Here is a 16,178-nt window from a genome sequence, read left to right on the forward strand (position 1 = left end):
CTTCAAATCCTTTCCCCTAACAAGGCATAACATCAATAACAACCAGGCAGTAGTACATACATAAAACTGCACTGCAAACTAAAACTGTTAACTTGAGTTCCCCACAAATTCTACTTTATCAGTAAAAAATACTGTATGAAGTGTCAAGCAGCTTCCATCTCTTGCTGGAGTTGTTACTTAACTGTACTGAGCAATTACAGAAGAGGAATCAGAGTGATGAGAAATTATACTGTTGCACTTACTATATATGACTACCTGAAAAGCAGAGAGCAGTAGCCTAGAATACCACTTCTGCGAGCACTCTGAAGTGCTAGACTCTTATTTTGAAGGCTGTGCTTTGCATACTCTGCCAAATGACTCTAAAGATGTAAAGAGGGAGGATTCTCTACTTTATTACTTCCAGTCAGTATTTGTTTCAAGAATCTACTGGAGTTTTGATGCTGATTAATTAAATTTCTTAACTCTCTGTAATTAAGTCCAAATCTATGTACCATCTACTGCATGGTACAAAATGCTGCTAGCAAAACCAAATGGATCTCATCAGGGCTGCAGTACATTAAAGTAGTATTCCACCCGTTTCTGGCATAGTAGCTTAAAAGAAAAACTGGAAGGATTCCAAACACTTCTACAATTTCAAAATAATAATAAAAAAAGAAAACCCTCTGGTTCTCCTGAGACCTTTTGAGCTACTTAATACAGTATGTGGATGCTAAAATTGTGCCTGCATCCAAATCACAGAAACACTGTATACCTAAAAACAACGCACCCCCAACTTTCTCTGTACTCTACTTGTATGTACTTTGGGGTTGAGGGAAAAGAGAGGAAAGAGGGAGAGTTCCACATCTGGCTTACATCAAACTATCAGATATTCAGTCAGTACTTACACATCCATGTGGTGGCCAGCACTCTGCAACCCATCCCCCATCTCCTTTTCTATTGCACTCCACTCACTGCAGGAAAAACAAACAAGAAACAACATCACACATGAAGGGTAAGGGAAGTTAATAAGCTGCATCCTGTAAATAGTTTCTTTCCAGATTACACCTGAATGGAAACTGCCTCAAAGCTAAACCTGGCCAAACCACCTTTTTCCTCTAAGGAGGAGCAAGGACTATGTGGCAAGCTTATTTACGACACTCTGTTAAACAACTGTCCCTGACACCTAAACTCATCCTTACAAGCATACTTAGGTTTGAGATTATTTTTGAGTAGAATGTCTCAGTTAAATACCTAAAACTCAATTAAAACCAACCAAACAAAAAACCCACAAACACACACCCACACCACGCCCCCTCAAACACCACTACCTGGCACTTAAAAAGGGGGGGGACAGAACTTTCTAAACCAGAATTTGATCTAACATGTTCACTGGGAAGAAACTAAGCCTTCCAGACTTGTTACACATCAGATGGAAGCCTCTCATTCCAGAAAAGAGAAGGTGGGATTTGACATTTGCAAGCATTTTAATGCTCCTGAAACCATTTGCTGTTATGCTGTTTTCTATTTTCCCAGCAGACTCCTGTTTAGTTCTATTAATTAAAAAAAATAACAACTTACAAACCACTTCATTACTGCAACTACCTATTCACATTAGGAAGATCATTTAGATACAGAAGGAAACAGAGCTACAATAAAGATAGCAAGAGACTGGTTCCAGACATCTAAGTATGTACACTGCAATTTTAATTGTGTTTTCAGCTTTGTGAAGCCTTGTGAGATTTCTTAGTTACAAGAATTACACCCACAACTCTTTGCAACAAAAAAAGGAGGGGGGTCCCCTTGTATTTCACGCAATTTATGTCTAATGCATCTATTCTGCCCTTCAGTTTTTCATAAATGTCAACATCAGCTGAGTGGAATGTTTGTTTCTCTTTGTGTTATTACAGAACTACACCTAATTTCATTTTAAAAACCCCAATGAGAAAGACATCTGCAATCCATTAACCCAGAGAATTAAATTTAGCACTTGAACAGTGTGTAGAAGCAGGAGGTTTCCCTTAACCAGAAGTTTAGATTCTTTAATTCTCCAGTGAGATGGAAAACTTGAGCATGCAATACACTCATATAAATAAAAAAAAAAAAAGACTGGCAAATTTGCTTTAAAAAAGTACTAAAACTCCATAGATACAGTTGTTGATTTTTAACTGCTAAAAGGACCTAGAAGCTTTTCAGAGACAACTGCATGAAAATAGGTACTAAGTTACTTTTGAAGAAACAGAATGCCAACACAACAGCAAAAGCCCCAAAGGTCTGGAATACAAAACAAAAAGCTGAAGTCTCCCACTAGAGACTAAGCTCAGGCAATCCAGGGAGCACTACATCCAACACAGAAATCTCATTAGGACTGCAGTATGAAGTTTTCCAAGGTAGACACTGAAATGTTTTGGATGTACTTTTCAAAAGCACAGTAACATAACAAACACATTCCCTTCTCTCTATCTCTCTATGTATGTATTTAAAATCTGGATGAACTCTTACCTGAATACTCTTCCATAGTTGCCATGGACTTTATAGACACCATACAGCCGGTCTGCTACCCTCTGAAACATTTTAGAGTTACGTTTTGGTCATCAAGTGCAGTTACTTTGTGAAAACCTATCTATAAACTTCAAGCTACAGCCTTAATGTTTTACACAGGTAAACAAGATTAAGCCTAAATCTAATCTAATCCACTACTGAAGGAAAAATCAACAGCACTAAGTCTTTGAAGACTGAAGTCACAATAAAGGCTATACTGGAAAACTAGTGCTTCATGTATTGCTTTGGAATCACTTATTTACAGGATATGCCTATGGAGACCACAAATAAATTACCTTCAGTTTTTGATAACCAGATGTAAGGCATCCTTTAACAAAAAAAACCCAGATTTATATACACAATTGCTTATTTAACATAAAGACGGCAAGACAAAAGTCTATCCTGACATCAAGATCATACGTAAATCTTCCGTAAAATTCTAAGTGACTTGATTTTTCCAACCCAGCTCAGTGAAACGAAGGAAAAGAAATGAGCTATCCATTCCAGAACTTACTGCTCTAGCTAGATATGTCTTTGGGAGAGTCAGTACCTGTTGCAGCCAGCATTAAAGCCATTCCTCAGAAGGAAAAGACCACATGTACACCCTGAAGTGTGAATTGTAGTCTACATAATGCCCTTGTAATTGTGATGTACCAATGAATGAGACTGAAGTCCTGTAAGAGTTACTGAATTGCTCTGTCATACCAGTAAAAAGAAAATATAAGCAAATTGCCCATCAGATCTCACACATGTAGCCCTGATGAAAAAAAGGCGACAGTTCTACTGACAGTGTAGAACACCAGCAATTAATCCTCTCAAGGACCTCAGTTCAACAGGGCAATCCATTGCTATCCTTTCTGCCACACAGTTTCCATTAAAAGTTAAATCTCTGTTGAAGATACTAAAAAGCAGTATCATGCTCATTGTTGGAATTGCAATTTCCTATTTCCTTTCTGTGACTTGAGGAGAAAAAGCCGAACAAAAAAAAAAGCTTCCATTCTCAACCCACAGAGTACCTTGATGCATGACAGAATAGTTCTCATCATTAGAAAGAACATTATTCATTACAGATTGAAGAACAAGCCAAAAAAAAGAAAGAAAGTGTTCTGTGAAGCATACAGGACTCATACTACAAGCTCTGGAAAACAAAGTATTATATGTCTGACCAGAAAACCATGTTTTGGGGCCCTTCCCAGCCCAGACATCCAGCTTGTCTTCTGAATAGAGAGAAGCAGACACCTCAATTTCCTTTAAAACCATCTATCCATCTGATACATGGCCATCACAGGAAGGGCAGATTAGCAACATGGACGTGTTTACTCCTCCAGTGACTGTCAAACTCAACCATCATATTTGGAACTCCTTTCCCTCAAATCTGTATAAAGCCACCACCCCTTTGCCACCTCCTGCTCCACACTCCAGAGCCGGACTCCCTCGGGCGAAACTGCCCTTATTCTAGAACACATACTCCTGTTCTCCCGACTAAACAAGAAATACTGCCTTATAAATAAATTATACTATTTGTCACGACACACATGGGAAATACTTACAGCTCTGACTCGCAGAAGGTGTGATATGACAGACTGCAGTTCATCGCTATAGTGTTTTAGCTCAGTAAATCTCCTGGGAGCAGGAAACAGATAGTACATCATTAGCCATCATGAAAGCAAGCTTTCACAGAATGCAAGATAGAGCCACAACACTACAGCCAGCAAGACAGAGCCTGGATTATGTTGAAGTGAAATTAGCTGAAGACTCCTAAAAGACGTGACTGCAGAGTTTAATTTCCCTAAAGCGAACCATCCAACACTGGCATGACTGCTATTTTCTTTATATGCAATCAGTGAAGGTTCAGAGCAATTCAAGAGATAAAATTTTATGAAATAAACTGAAATTACTACATCTATATTATTGGGGTGGGTTTTTTTCTTCTATTTAAACAGGATTTATAAAAGCAAGCATTAGTTAATAGGAGAGTTTCAAATAAGTACAAAGCCAAAAATCTGCTGAAGCATACTTCTTAATAATAATTTGTTCACACTCCTGACCTGACAAAGACACTTGACTTTCAAGCTGCCATCTAGCCAGTTATAAGTATAGCTTTTCAAAAGCCCAAGGAAACATTCACAATTACCACAGTTCCTCTAAGGCTAATCCATTCAGTAACTCTAAGCAGTTATAGATGAAACCCTATTAAGACTTGTACCTGCACAGGAGTCACACACAGCTAAAAGCCATCAAATCACTACAGTCTTAAGGGTACCAGTCAGATAACCCACTGCACGTGATCATATACACACTGCTGTGCTGGTCTGCCACTACTGAAGGAAAAGAATCACCTCAGTTAGGCCCTGGTGGTAGTTTAAGTTGATACATTTAGCTTATGCTAATGACAAAGATGAATTAGTTGCCACAGCTCTTCTTGTGACTGGTAACCAATTAATCCACAGCAACAGCCACTTCTGTATATGTAAACCCTCCCTACTACACACAAGTCTAACTCATGACCTACTTTGGTATCCAAAAATGCATTTCACCCAAATGGGAAGCCAAGAACAGCTTTACCTAAATTACTAAACAATGATCTGAAAATAAACAAACACACAAGAAAACAACCAGAATCAAAGAATGAGAGATGAAGATTAGCTTTCCAGGTTGATATTTAAGCCCCAAAAGCTACATCCCTCTTTCCACTGCAGGCATACAGTCAGGCTTTGTATTTCAGAATAGCTTGTACCCAAGAAGTCTTACTGAAGTTAAGTCAGGTCACTTGTTTTGGGTGACACAGTATGAAATTCAGGGGTTTTTCATTTAACACCTCTCCTTCCCCTGTAAGAAAGTCTACAATATTCTCATCCTTAAATTCAGGAAGCAAAAGCTTTATTGCCATTTCTAGTATTTTTGCTCTCAAAGAAGCATCGTTATAAGATCATGACACACACAGGGTTAAAGTACGTAAAAAGATTTAAAAGCCAGCAGAGAAACTATATGGGAAAAATAAATGTAGTCATTGATCTGCACAGTGGGGTTTAGAGAGCAATCTCTTCAGTTTACACTTTATAAAATATGCACCAGGGCTGTGTGTCAGACAGCTGCAGACACGTACAGTGAAGATACTTGAAATAATTGAACTGAAAACAAAAGATTAAAAAGCATGCCTTCAGCTCCGGAAGACTCCCTTTTCCACTCCAGAAATTTATAATGAAAAGTTTTATTTATCCTGTTTTGTGGCAAGAAAGCTTTAAGGAATGCTCTACTCCCTGAAGACCGGAGTCAGGAACCTAAGAGGACTTCTAGTACCCTGGACTCTGGCAGCAATACAGCTTCTCCCATGCCAGTTCCCCCTCCATTAAAAGATAAAATAATAATAATTAAAAAATTACCACTGCAGAATCAAGCTGCCTTCTTTTTACTGTCTCAGAAAAGCATAAACCAAAACAATGTTACTTTTGCCCAATCTTCTGTGAAGGCTGAAAATTTTACAAACATAATTTTTCAGGAAAAACTGTTTTTAAGAGACTGGTAGTGTGGCAGATCAAAAGTTTAATTCTCAAGTAGGTGCTCAAGTCCTACCTCCTGTGGGTTTTTTTGTAAAAAAAAAACAAAAAAAAACAAAAAAACCAACAACAAAAATAAAACCAACCAAACCACCCCCCCCCCCCCAAGAAAAAAAAAAACAAACAAAATAAAAACAAACTAAAAAAATCCCAAAACATTATAAAGTCATTTCCAAACTGAGTTTGGTGCAGCACACAAAGGGACATTTACCTTCCAGTGCATAACAGTAGAAGTGTGAAAAAAGACACAGTTTTGACACTCAGTAACTGAGGCTTTTTTAACTAGCACTCTTCATTGGTTTTACTGGTTCTGCAACATTACCAACAGTCAAGACATTCAACTGAGCTATTAAGTAGAGCTTCAGACACAAATGAAAAACAGATCAGGTCACATTTCTGTAGGAACACACCAGGTTTCTTCTCAAAAATATCTTTCTTGGTAATGGCAAAGAAGATAATTTCATTTACAGCAGACAGCATTTGAATAAAAGTTACTTTATGCATTTTGCTCAGCAGTACTAGTACACCTCCTTACATCAGGGAGGGCAATGCCATTTTCCTGTTTTGTGAAGGAAGACATTATAAGAACAGAACTGTTCACTACAGAACAAGGCACTTGTCTGAGTAACCAGAGAGAAAAAAAGAAGAGCTACTTAAAAAAAAAAAAAATAATCTCCCTTAGGAAAGGATTTAGTGCCCTCTAAAGAAATCTTTCACCAAGAAGAAACCTATTGTTTTGATTAAAGCACGTAAAGAGAACAAGACGGTGGGTGCCATGAAGCCAAATCATAGAGTTCTGCAGTAAATACAAATTTATCTCTGAATACCAGAATACCATATTTTTATCACCAATAAAATGTCACAATTGAAGATATTAATTGCTCCCCACAGGAAGAGGTTTAGTTTCCAGTCTACATTTGACCTCATAGAGCAGCATTGTTTCAGCTGCTTAAGCTCCTCATGCTGCCCTAGGCTGAACGATGTGGCTCCACAGCACTGTGAGGCAATCCAGACTGGGAGTTGCAGCTATTCTTCACCTGAACCCTTCATGGTCCAGGATCCTGAAAGCCTATGCTCCACACAGCAGTCAGACCTCGTTTCAGCAAGGTGAGCTTGATAAACCCATTTTAGCACCTAGTCACACAAGCACCAAAGATAACACAGGAGGGCAAGGTGACAGATTCCAGGCAGCTCAAGCATCAGCGTACTAAGCAGAGCAAGGCACTATTCCTCCCTCCTGTTAGAGCTGCACACTGTATACTAAAAAGCTCTCCCTGAATTAAACCAAACCAAAACAAAACAAAACCCCCACAGAAGTTATGCTCTCAGTTATTTATTAAACAACTTGTATCCAAAAGTTCAATTTGGAAGCTACGCAGCTGGCACAATACAATAGAAAGCGTGTGCCATATCTCTTCAGTGCTGTAAGAGGTCTCTGCTGAGAGACAGACACTCTGGGACTGTTTCTGTTACAAGCCCTTTCTCATGTTTTCCTTGTATTAACTCTTTTCCTGCTTTTTACCAAGTTACTTCTTACAATAGCTTTCCTTTCCTGAAACATTAAGTTACCTCAAAATGTAACAGTATATTCCTCATCTCAGCCTTAACCAGTCTTGTCCCCTCATGCCTACATTCAGCCTAGTGGCAAAGTTTCCCTGCCATGAAAACAGGAAAAGCTAGCTCCCACTATCCACAGATGGAAATGACTGAGGATGAAGCATTCAAACAAGGGTCCAATTTTACCTGCAGATAATGAATCATTGTCATTTGATCTCATATGTAAATGTTGTCTTTTATATTAAATGCTAGCTAAAAGCTTCCTTGCTGCCACAGAAGGCTGTACAAACAAGCACAATAAAATGGAAGGACTGGACCAAGTCACAGGTAAATCTATAGAAAGGTTCAGAAAGGCATGTACCCTCTCACATCCTTCATACAATACCCATAGATGCTAGGGAAGTACAAAGTGAACAGACAAAGCAGTCAGGCACATGCATCTATTGCCACTGTTGGATCGCAGATGGACCCAGCAAAGCAGTTTGTATAGGTCTCCACTGCTTACAGATGCAAAGATGGTGCAAAGAGCAACATCTCTTGACCCTACTGCTGCGTACTTTCTAACTATTGCAGAAATAGAAACTTTTGCTTTACCCTTCCCACATCACCTAGGGTGTGATCAACCTCCCACTACATATCCTGACATTTCTGACCAGTATTTTCATCCAGCAGATTGCTCTAGTGCCTGTCCCAGAGCTTCCTAAACTGCAACAGAGCTGAACTGACCTCGGGACTTCCAAAAGCATCTGTGAAAATTGGCAGCTTGAAGAAAACTATGAACTGTAACACCAGGGTGCATGCATCCAGAATTGTACACTAGCAGATTTTTGGAAAGACCTACTATCTGTGTTCTGTTCATGCTTGGAAAGATCTCTTTGCAAACAAATATTAAGAGGTTCTTTTTCTGGGCCTGGGTTGTTGGGGATTTTTATCCCTTTCTTTTAATCTAACTAAAATGAAAGACTCATTTTGCATAACGCGATGGCATTTTTCTGAGTATTTCCTGCTCTTAGAAACAGGATTTATCAAACCTTTTCACACTACCTCCTTACTGGGCTTCTGTTAAGATTTGAAGTGCTGAAAGATTTCTTTTCTGAATGTATACTAAGGAGGTATTCTGTCATCTGAAGTTACAGTTGTAACTGGAAAAGGGAAAGTGAGGGAAGAAGGATGTGGAATCTTACTTGTCTGGGTTTTTCACTCTGAATGTTGCATTAAGAGCTTTTAATCTGGAATCTGCCTGAAAAAAGGGGAAAAAAAGCTTTGTTAATTTAATGCAATTAAATTCCAGTGACAAAAAAAATCTCAGCCTTCTGGCAGCACCAATAGAAAAAAAATCCTGCTTTCTTCACATATTTAAATCTTCAAACATGGAATAAGTTAACACTAACTACCCTGCATGTCAGATCCTTTATTAAAAAGTCAGAAAAAATAAGCTATTTTTGTAAACTAGGATGTAACTGGTATCCACTAAAATTAAGCTGGTAAAATCCAAATCCCACAAAAAGAGTCCCTTCTTAAAACGTTACACAAATCACGGAGTTAAGATACACAACCCTACATTCTTTTTAGATGAAGCAATTAGGTAACATAAGACCATATGGACAAACTATTTTATATTTTTCAAACCAAATAAAACCGGTGGTAGAGTGACCTCTATACGCTCTTTATTACTAGGAACAGTTCCCCAGTGAAATCAAAATCTTATATATGGTGTTCTCTTGTTTTATGACTTGCTTTACAAAAAATATGTAATTTGTATATCAGAATAGAGCTATTTTAATGCAGTGTTCTCTTCTGTAAGACAACATGTATAAATCTCTACAGAAATACCTAATTAAAAAGGTAATTGGCTACCTTACTTTTTCAGATGTTAGTTTACTAATGACTGCAGTATGGAACCTCTCTAAGCAGGTCGGTTTCACTGACATTTAAGTTGTGAAGTGGTTATTTACTCTTAATAAGACACCAACACAGGTGAAATACCCCAGCCTCATCTGCAGAGGTCCCACATCACCACTTTTCATTTCCATGTGGCATTTCATAGACAGCTCACTCAGGGTTCATCTGTACTGCATGAAAATCTCCAACTCCAGGAAATGGCTTTTGATCAAAACATCTCTCTTCTCAGTGAAACAAAAACAAAGAAACACACCTTGTGAGGTATATAGATTTCCAACAGTGTACTCTTTTAGCTAACACTGTGCCACAACTGCTAGCAGTAACTTACTTCAGCAGTATGTGTTAGGACTGGTATATGACACAGGAATATTTTGTGCAATGTTAGAGCCAACTCGGAGCTTGAAGAGCTATTCTGAATTTGACAGTGAAGGGAACATGGTGTTTTCCCAAAGAAGAAAGTCCTTTCCTTAGGGCTTATGATACGTATTTTAGAGCTTCCTTACAGTAACTTCTACAGATGAGACAGGCATGGTTTGAGACTGTTTCACCTCCTACTGCATTGGGGCTGAGCAGAAGACACCCATATCTGAATATTACTGCAAGTTGCTTTCATCTGGAACCACCTCCATACCTGGAGGACATTCAGGAGAGCATCCAAGCTGACGGAAAAGCAGCTTCTTTCTTGCAACTAGGATGAGAGGTACTGACGGAAACCTTGCTAACTGTAGCTGTCCTCCTTTCAATTATGAAACCACCAATACAAAACAATGTACAAACTGAAATGTAAGTGAACGAAACCTGCAAGACTAAGACTGACTGATATGAGAAGAAACAGGTTCACTGTCACCACTATGTGCAGTTCTCCTCCAAGAATATCTTACAAAAGGAAGATAAAGGCATCATGGCGAAGCATGCCCAAGACAGCACAAGGAACATAAAACACTGCAGTAACTCCAAGTCCTAGCCTTTATGTTTATTCAGAATGCTCCACGGGATTGTATGGGCTTGGATCCCCACTGCTGTATCCCAACGAGCTACTACACAAGCCAGATTTCAGATCGTTCAGACACATCTCCGTGTACTCTCACACATTCTCTCCCAGTACAACCATCACCTAAGTACACTGATGTTAAATCAGTCCTTCTCTCTAATTAACTATTTCTCAAAATACCATATTTATGTTCAAATAGCAGGCACCAAAGCCATTTCAGTTTGTTGGAACAGCACACACATTCAACAAGTTTACACTTGGTCACTTCCAACAGTACAGTTACAAGGCAAGTTTTTGCCTTTCCCTTATCCCAGTCACAGCCCACAGGCCTTCTTCAGTCCCTGCTCTCCTGCCCTTCAGCTCACTCAGGACAAGCCCTGAACTTCTCAAGAACCTTATCGTGGTGACATACAATGCAGGCTGCCAGGGCAACAATGGCAGGGAGTAGAGACCAGGACCTGATTTCCCCCCAGTAAACTGGGAACCCTTCTATTCACTGTAGTTTTGGAAAGTGTTAAAAGCAAGGGCAAAAGGCAACCCTGCATATAGGGACACAGACACATGTAGTTACAGACACATGTAGTGTTCTGAATAAGAGTTCAATAAGTATACAAGCACTGTCAGGCAGAAACCAAGGTCCTGCCAACGCTCAACCCCGTAAGTAGGGTTATTTCCTTCTTCCTGTTACTAGCACGGTAACTCCCACACACCACTCTTGAGATTTGACCTGCACAGAGTTATGCTTTTAGAAAAAAGCCTGTCCAATCTTGAACTTAATTTAAGACTAAAGCACATGAGCATTTGAGAGATGAACTCCCCATCAAATGAGGTACTGTCAAGGAGTTTTCAGACAGCTAATTCCTACTATGATCCCACAATCATTTAAGAAAACTAAAGAGAGGGGAACTTTCTCCTTCCTAAAGGAAGGGTTGAAATCCCAAGTGACAAATCCCTTAAAGAATAAAATTAATTGCTGGAGGTGGGAGGGAGGAAAGGCATGATTTACTGACACAGTTGGCAGTGTAAACAAAGTCTCTGACATCAATATTCAACTATAACATGCCACATTGCATTAATGCCTAATTTAAAGTTTAGTAGCCTGGTTCAAATCCTTTGGGACAAAAGACACATCCTGCTTTAATGCACCAGCAACAGAGACAGCAGCAGCATGTAAACCAGCGATCTGATTCTAGGCTACGACATGTAGTAAAGAGAGGTTTGTCCTTCAGTGCAGCGCTAAATAACATCTAATCTTGAGGGGTTTATACTTCAGATGTTGAGTTAAGGAAAGATACTTTTTCCCAGGTTTTTGCAAAAAGGTATCTTCCTTTTCTAAGGAAACAGGAACTGCAAAGTGGAAACTATACACGCAATCAAATCTAGAAAGAAAACAGCACGTGCTCATCTCTCAATATGCAACACACTTTCATGTATGGAAATATTCTCAGCATTCTGCTATGAGTTCTCTTTCATATACACACCAGAGTGTGCACTCCTGAACGTGCTGCCAGTAAAAACTTTCTGAACTCCTATGAGCATAAGCTGAAATAAAGATGTGTTGACTAGGAAAACACAACTTGAGAGCTTGAAATTTTTTCCATTATCAATATTACCAATATGCAAGCCTTGCCATGACTGAAGAGAATTACTGTCAACTTAAGTTATTAACATTAAGTGTCAGTATCAAAGCCCCTTGGGACACTGAAGAGCACTAGTGATTTTCTTTAGCTCTCACTATTCAGAATAATTCTTCATAATCCACCTAGTGTTCAGTTATGATTTCATGAGAGTTGATCACATTACAATGAAACAAAAGCTCAGTATTTGTCCCCATACAGTAACTTTTCCAGACACAGCCATGCAATCTATCAACTTCTCACAGGTTCTTATCCTGCACAGACACACAACCTTTGATCATTTATTCCTGCAAGCTTTCCACCCACCACTTTACCTAGCCATGAACTCACCGATGTCAATGGGGATAGTACTACTTCAAGACACGTTCTGTTAAACAGTTAAGGGGCACCAAATCCATCTCTCCTAGTCCTTTTCAGCAACTTATCCTTGTAGAGAAGTCCTAAAATTCAGACCCCTTTGCTTACCCTATTTTTTTTTTTTTTTTTTTGACACCTTGCAACTTTGACCAGGTTAAATCTGACACCCATGCTAAACTGATCTGATATCATACAAAAAGACTGCTATGGGCTCAAGTTCATTAGTTTTAAAGCTTTTGAGGATCATAATTCTACATTACTAGCAGAATTAAAAGGTTGAGCATCACAGGCACATATTAACAAGCCTTCAAGAGAATGCTAAGAACATGCTAACACCACCACTGTTTTTTGTAGTTACATAAAACAATGCCTTTAATTCATTGTAACAGCAAACAGCCTTTCATAAATAACCTAAAACAGGTTTGCTGGAGTATTCTTGTACCATAGCAGTCATGAGACAATTAATTACCTTTAGCTGAAATCCAGTCTCATTCACCATTTCTTTCCATCCACCTTCCTAAAAAATACACGAGAAGAATGTTTAGTGAGATTTAAAAGTGCCACAGCTTTTGAAAGTCCCTATATCAGAAGATCTTCTCCAGCAAGCTGTTTCAGCTACCTTCCCCATGTCTTTTAAAGAATCTGGGTTAAGAATAACATGTCAGTAGACTTCTATGCTTACATACTAACCTCCCCCAAGAAACTCTCTGCTCTTCACTACTCAGTTACCTCATTCTACCAACCAGGGGCAGGAACCACCCAGCTTTGACAAAAGAAGTAGCTCAGGTCTTTAGAAAAAAGGTAGCTATCATCTACTGCCTGTTAGGTTATGAGCAGCTTCAATGACCTTTGCAGCTTGAAGCAGAGAGTATAAAAAGAATGCAGAGGTGACAACTGTTTACAGTGCACATTCAGTCACCTTGCTCAAGTGTAGTGGCTGGTTGTCCATTGCTTTCAGTTCCCATACACTGGTTCATCTATATACTATACTGTGCTGTGGTAAACGTACCTGCTCAGTCTGCTGTTTGGTAACCTCTCATCAAAGCACAGAAAAAGAGAAATATCCAACTCCTCCTAAACTTGGAAAACTACAAAATGCAATGCTTTAGCTGATAATTGGATCACAACTTTTGTGATAACATATTGTACTGGGTTTGGACCACAACACGTATGAACAGATCACAGTTCAAACCTCAAAGCTGAAGAAACCATGGATATCCAAAAAGAGAACTGGAAGCCAATATTCTCTCTGCAGCCAGCAGTATAGAATGCTAACTGTTTCAGCTTTAGTCCTAGGGAAGCTTTCTCAGCCAACAGACATTAAGTTCCCAATACGCCACTCCAAAGAGGTGGAAATTCTGTCTTAGGAGCCTTAGAACTAGACTGGAAAAAAGTCATAAGGTACATAAGAAAACTGACTACAACCGCAGTGGGCTGTTAAGAAGCCTTTTAGATAGGTAAGTCTTTCCTACCTCAACTTTGGTCACACTGTCTATCCTTGTAGACAAAGAACAAGCTATAGGTAAATAGGAGGGAAGAGCGAAAGGACATTATCTTGAATAAATAATCATTAAAGAGTGTAATTAGAAAGCATACCACTTTACTATACCTGTGTTAAAAATGAATAAAAGATTTTCTCCTGACAAAGAACAGGATGTGAAGCCACACGTAACAAGAAGTTTTCCAAACCTATTCTTCTTCTTTCCACAAAATCTGGATCCATATTATCTGCTGATAGCTTATGCCAAACAAAGTCAGCCTATTTAAACAGAAGAGTGTTATCAGTAAGTAAATAACAAACGACACAAAACAAATTGCAGCCACAGCTCCTTACCCTTTTTTCTGGCAAAGGTGGAACAACAATATGTGGATAGGTAACTGACAAATAGTTCCTCAACAACTCAAATTCACTGTAACGTCGCCACAAGGAGTCCACTGGAGCGCACTGTCCCTCGCTCTGGGACTCAACAGCTCTGAAAGATAAAATAGCAAATTTGGGTGTTTGTAAGCTATTGCCTTTTCCCTCTTACCATCAGTACACTTATAGCAAGAGCCCTAAAAATAGTTACCCAGTAAAGATTACTGCATAGCTTGCCCATAATCTGAGTAGCCTTAATGAATTTCATGTCTACAAACTTCATTTAAAAAATTTGTAACTCCTGCCTGATAGCACTCAAATTTTTTAGAAACACATTTTCATCACACCCAAACAGGTATGCCACAGTCAAGTAAACAGTCATGTAAACAGTCACAAGTGACTTAGTTCACATCACTACAGAATAAACATATTTCTCTTGAAACAATCCAGCACAATTTCATGAGCAGCTGAAGGATACAGAGTATTAGAAGAAGGAATTTATTACTTAATAAGAAAGTCGTTACTTCAGAGGAGAAAAACTGTCCTGCCTGCAGTAGCTAGAATAGTTAAAAACGTAACGTCAAAAATATTAAGACATTTTAAAGGGTATTTTTAGAAAAACGTAGCAAATTTCAAAGCACTTCCAAACTTTTTTCTTGTTTTTGTTCAAAGTGCTACTTTGCACTAAGTAGCAGTCTAACAAACTAGCTGAAGAGAGAGTAAGCAGGTATAAAATTGATGCATCTGAAAAACCTGTTGAAAACTTAAAGCCAACATCACCTAGCAAGGTATTAAAGAATCTTATGGTATTACAAAAGGAGAAATCATGGAATATTATAGGATTGAAAAGTAATAAAAATGCTTGGGAAAAAACTCGTGATTTATATAAGACATTTAAAGCAATAGAAATACTTTGTATTATCATAAAATAAGCATCAGGTCAGTAACACTTCTTGGCAGTTAGCATATGTCAGAATAAATACAGATACAATTCAGACAAGGATTTAACAGAAACCAGTGATGTCTATGTCTACCTTAGTTCTTGTATTAAGCAACTAATTAGTGTACAAAGCACTGGCATAAACCTACATGAAACAGTATTAACTATGTTACGAGATTAACACAGGTTACTTGAGGTTGGAAGGGACCTCTGCATGTCTGCAGACCAACTCCCTTATTCAAAGCAGGTGGCTCAGAGCCACATCCAGTTGGGTTTTGAGTTTCTCCAAGGGCACAGACTCTACCACCACACTGGACAACCCACTCCCACGTTTGGCCACCCTTGCAGTAAAAAAGTTCTTACATTTAAGTGGAATTTCCCAAATTTAAATCTATGGCCATTGTCTCTTGTCTCTTGTCTCTGTGCATCACAGAAAGAGCCTGATTCCATCTCTACCTACACCACCAGGTACACATTGCTAATATCCCAGAAGCTGTATTTTCCAGAGGTTGGACAACCCCATCTCTCTAAGCCTCTCACTGTATGTCAGATGCTCCAAGTCCATAATCATCTTCATGGCCCCTTCGCTGGACTTGCTTCAGTATGTCTACATATTTTACTGGGGAGCCCAGAACTGGGAACAGTAAGTTATAAACTACAAGTACTTAGTCCAATGGTTTAATAGGCAGAATAGGGTACTACATTATTTCTTCCAGCAGAATTCAGGCTATACAGTTCCTGAATTCATGAGCACTTTCTGGACTAGAGTTTTAAAATCATCTAAATAGCAAAAAAAGTACTGATTTTTTTAAGCTATTCTTAACCTACAAGTTTAGATTTTTAATGACCTTACTGAAAAACA

The 16,178-nt window shown here is 38.8% G+C and overlaps 1 protein-coding gene and 1 long non-coding RNA gene across 4 annotated transcripts in view; one reads left to right on the forward strand and one right to left on the reverse strand.

The window, feature by feature from the left end:
- Positions 1 to 16,178, reverse strand: part of SNX4 (sorting nexin 4) — a 36,686-nt gene that overhangs the window by 7,994 nt on the left and 12,514 nt on the right. For 2 of the 3 annotated variants that reach the window (XM_057430096.1, XM_057430094.1), the window contains exons 3-9: positions 14,353 to 14,491; positions 14,128 to 14,277; positions 12,988 to 13,035; positions 8,816 to 8,871; positions 4,068 to 4,140; positions 2,479 to 2,540; positions 885 to 950 (exon numbers count right to left, since the gene is read on the reverse strand). In XM_057430096.1, the coding sequence (XP_057286079.1) occupies positions 885 to 950; positions 2,479 to 2,540; positions 4,068 to 4,140; positions 8,816 to 8,871; positions 12,988 to 13,035; positions 14,128 to 14,277; positions 14,353 to 14,491 (594 nt within the window). The remainder of the gene's footprint in view (positions 1 to 884; positions 951 to 2,478; positions 2,541 to 4,067; positions 4,141 to 8,815; positions 8,872 to 12,987; positions 13,036 to 14,127; positions 14,278 to 14,352; positions 14,492 to 16,178) is intronic. The other variant, XM_057430095.1, reaches the window with a different exon arrangement.
- Positions 7,076 to 8,608, forward strand: LOC130610324 (uncharacterized). The gene is made up of 2 exons (XR_008975028.1): positions 7,076 to 7,181; positions 8,301 to 8,608. It is a non-coding gene; the product is annotated as an uncharacterized LOC130610324 (long non-coding RNA).

The sequence above is a fragment of the Pezoporus wallicus genome, unplaced genomic scaffold (assembly GCF_028554395.1).
Source record: "Pezoporus wallicus isolate ANWC-B61680 ecotype Strahan unplaced genomic scaffold, APGP_CSIRO_Pwel_v1 contig_5261, whole genome shotgun sequence".
In the NCBI taxonomy this organism is placed as follows: Eukaryota; Metazoa; Chordata; class Aves; order Psittaciformes; family Psittacidae; genus Pezoporus; species Pezoporus wallicus.